General features: G+C 37.3%; 1 protein-coding gene across 1 annotated transcript; it reads left to right on the top strand.

The window, feature by feature from the left end:
- Positions 1-1,115, top strand: LOC128743506 (uncharacterized). Its single transcript, XM_053840103.1, has 2 exons — positions 1-86; positions 144-1,115. Exons 1-2 carry the CDS (start codon positions 1-3, stop codon positions 961-963), a joined length of 906 nt encoding a protein of 301 aa, XP_053696078.1. The 3' UTR covers positions 964-1,115.
- The last annotated feature ends 2,330 nt before the right edge of the window (positions 1,116-3,445 follow it).

Below are 3,445 nucleotides of genomic sequence, written 5' to 3'. Positions count from 1 at the left end.
ATGTATAACCAATTTCATAAAGATTTGATTGATCAATACAAAATAACTTGCAATAAATTGAAGAAAATTCAAAATGTGTTATTCAAGTATGTATAACATACCTATCACAGGCAAGGAAAAAACTGTAGTAATGTTTATTGCAGGCAGTTTGGTCCGGATGTTACCGTGGTGGCAAACGAATTTAGCACATTGGCCACCAATTTTAACAACTCACTTCTTCCGGATTATGCTGCTTTGTGTTTTATGGCACAAGCACAATGCGAAAAACTAATCGGCAATGATGCTGCTGAAGTGGATGTTTTACTCAAGGCGGCACGCGCTTTCCGGAAGGCACACGAAAAGCGACTGCATGTTGGATCGAATGGCAACAATAGTGATTGTTTAGAGGGAGCGTTTCGTTGCTACACTCATGTCCTTTCACGTTTGCCGGAGGAATCCGTAACCAAGGCGGCTATAATTCGTGAATTGAGGGAAATAAATCCAAATGCTGAAATTACAAGCAATTTTTGCTCACCAAGTCATAGAATATGGGATCTTGAGCAGTCCGCAGAGCATAGTATAAAAACAGCAGACTTTGTGGCAGCTTTTGAAAAATTATCTGAAATTTACGACGATATAACAGAACGGAAATGTGCAGAACTTTACCCGGATGTAATGAAAAGGGTGGAAATAAGCAGATTATTGCTCCTCTGTTTGCTTCAGCTGCCTCCATCGGTTCGATATGACCACAAGTTTATCGAACGATACTCTACTATTGGGGATTGCGATACGACTAGCGCTCAAATTGGCAATGGATTTATTTCCGAAGAGCTGTTTTTCTTGTTGCAATCATTGGTAGTTTCCTGCCAGGCCAAGGATGTAATTTCTCTGGTTGCAGTACGAGATGAGTTAAGTCATTGTAAAGAATTAACTAATTCGCAACAATTGCTTCTTAAGCAACTCATCTCAAAGTATTCTAAATGATATTAGGTGTTTATCGCATGCACTAAAAGTTATGGATGTATAAAAATATTATAGTTAATTGTATTAAAAATGAATGTGCAACGTACTCGAATTAATCATATGTGAGAATTCTGCACGAAAATAAAACCTGTGTTAAGCAAAGTCATTTGGCAGTCGAGATAAAAACCCTTAATATTTTATTGATTGATGAGATTGTTATTAATAAATGTAAAAGTATTTCAAAATGGAATGTAATTAAATCAAATTTGTTCAATTCATTTAGTAACTGCTTTTGTTCCATCATCACCAACCATTTGAATTAGAAATTTACACGTTTCTAGAACAGAAATTAAATAGAGCATCGGTCGGCTTATATGTATTACCGAAAAAGAAAAAATGATTTAGTGTTTTTGTAATAAGCGAATAGTCAATTCATGAATAGTTTAAATTCTATATCAAAATAGTCGAAAACAGACACATGGACATTTTTTAAATTGTCATACAATCTAGCTTCGAAGGGTCTCAAGATTTCCTAAACATTTCTATGTAAAATATTGCATGGTCATATAAACGAATTATAATAATTTTATTAGCTTTCGATTAGATAATTTTATTAGCTTTCAAACAAAGAAAGAATCAAGCCAATTACTTGAGCCGTTCTTGAGATATTTATGGTATCGACATGTATCGACTTTCAAAACTTGGTTTCGAGAAAAACAACGTTTAAGTTTTTATTCGCTGTGTACTCGTTTCAGACTTGCGCGGTACAAATAACTGTAACTTTAACAATTTTTTGAATTCATCCAAACGGCTTCAAACACACATGCTCAAAATATTAGTCTTTCGAAATACACTCAAGTCGCTTTTTACGCGAAGAATACGTCCCGCGTAAATCAAAACTGCGTAAAAAAAACCGGGTGAATTCCGAAATTCGCGTAAAGAGCGACTTCAGTGTAATCAGTAAAAATATTTCGATGTTTTAAAATTCAAAGACGTAAATTCACAAGATTTTTTCGAAATCTCGCGTAACTTTTCAAAAGGACCTAAGTAACAATGAGAGATTCTCTTTGTGCCTCTTCTCTCCCACAGCGATGCAAATGCACTTTAAAACATCTGCCTTGCATAAATCGGTTGCTGGTGCTACCAGCTAACTAATCGTCAAAGAAAACTTTTGTTGAATTACATTATTGTCGTCGTAATAATCGAAAGAGAGGGAGACCAAAGAGAGTCTCTCAATGTTACTTAGGTCCTTTTGAAAAGTTACGCGAGAAATGTGCAGTGTGGTTCCCCATGACGGACCAAATACAGCAAAGTTTCGTTAATTGGTGGTTCGTTAATTGGGCGGTTCGTTAATTGGGTGTCAAAATTGTATGAAATTTTCGAGTTTAGAAATTTCTAACAACTGTCAGTCGGCCCAATTAGCCAATCAGCTGGAGTGCAATCGTGGCCCAATTAACGAATTCAGGCTGTAGTCACTTTGCGACAAATATTCGATAAATTCCGGGAATTCAACTTGCAGACTCTCCATTTGTTTCTAGGCTTGAAGGAGGCGTACGGTTCAGTTAAGCAAATGAGCTGTGGCGGCCTAATTTTGAATATGGTTTTTCAACAGATGGGAATTGAAGGGCTAATACGTGTTACCCTTGACGGTTCAATTTTAGAATAGCGTCGAGGATATGACTCGTTTGTGAAGTTAGATGGTTTGAAGCTGAGAGAAAGAGAAGCTAGCTCAGTAACAAATTGATTGTTATCGTTTTCTTCTTCTTATTTTTGATGCAGAAAATTCAAATTTGAATCCAGTTAGCAAACTCGTGTTGGGAATTTCATCGCAATTAAATACTTGCCGTTTTATTGGTGTTATTCAACCAATAAAGCTTGTCTGGTTTCCAAGAATGCAGGTGCAGTTTATGATAGAAGCCACTTGTCCTAGTTGATCACTAATTACACAAAAACAGATTCAATTTGGCCGAATTACACTTTCACTTGAGTTTAGCTAACACGCCACGATAACCAAACTGTTAAAATCCTAGTAACGTTAAAAACTTGATGGTTTCAGTGTTTGCTGTGGTTTCCAGCAACACTTTTGCGCTTCCCTTTGAATTTTTGTTTCTACAGTTGCACGCATGAAATCAGCCAATCAGGAAGCTGGCTCTTTTTTGACAGAAAATTGGCTCTTTTGCGATACAGCATGTCACGTCCTGTCTTAGAGGAAAATCAGCTCTCTCTCGGCTTGTTTACGCTTGCGACATTCGCCCTTTTGTTAGTTCACCCTATCTTCAAATGTTAAATATGACTCGCAAAAAGCTGGATACATGTACCCCTCGGAGAGGTGAGAACTGCGGAATTTCTGACCGGCGCCATTTTGCCATATTCGAAACAAAGTCGGCCAGTATAGAAATGTCAAACATTTCGCCATTTCGCCTGCCTCTCGCTCTTGCTCTTTCTGCCTCACGCAAAGTGTCTCATTTTATCCGTTCCGTCAAATCGTGTACGCGACGTCGAA

This window comes from Sabethes cyaneus, chromosome 3 (assembly GCF_943734655.1).
Source record: "Sabethes cyaneus chromosome 3, idSabCyanKW18_F2, whole genome shotgun sequence".
NCBI lineage: Eukaryota > Metazoa > Arthropoda > Insecta > Diptera > Culicidae > Sabethes > Sabethes cyaneus.
Note: the sequence above shows the minus strand (reverse complement) of the source record. Positions and strands in the feature narration are given on the sequence as shown.

Excerpts from the sequence above, each read along its gene's own strand:
- LOC128743506 (XM_053840103.1), top strand. The coding sequence starts at position 1 with ATGTATAACCAATTTCATAAAGATTTGATTGATCAATACAAAATAACT. Across the intron at positions 87-143 it reads ATTCAAAATGTGTTATTCAA|GCAGTTTGGTCCGGATGTTA; the intron begins GTATGTATAACA and ends TGTTTATTGCAG.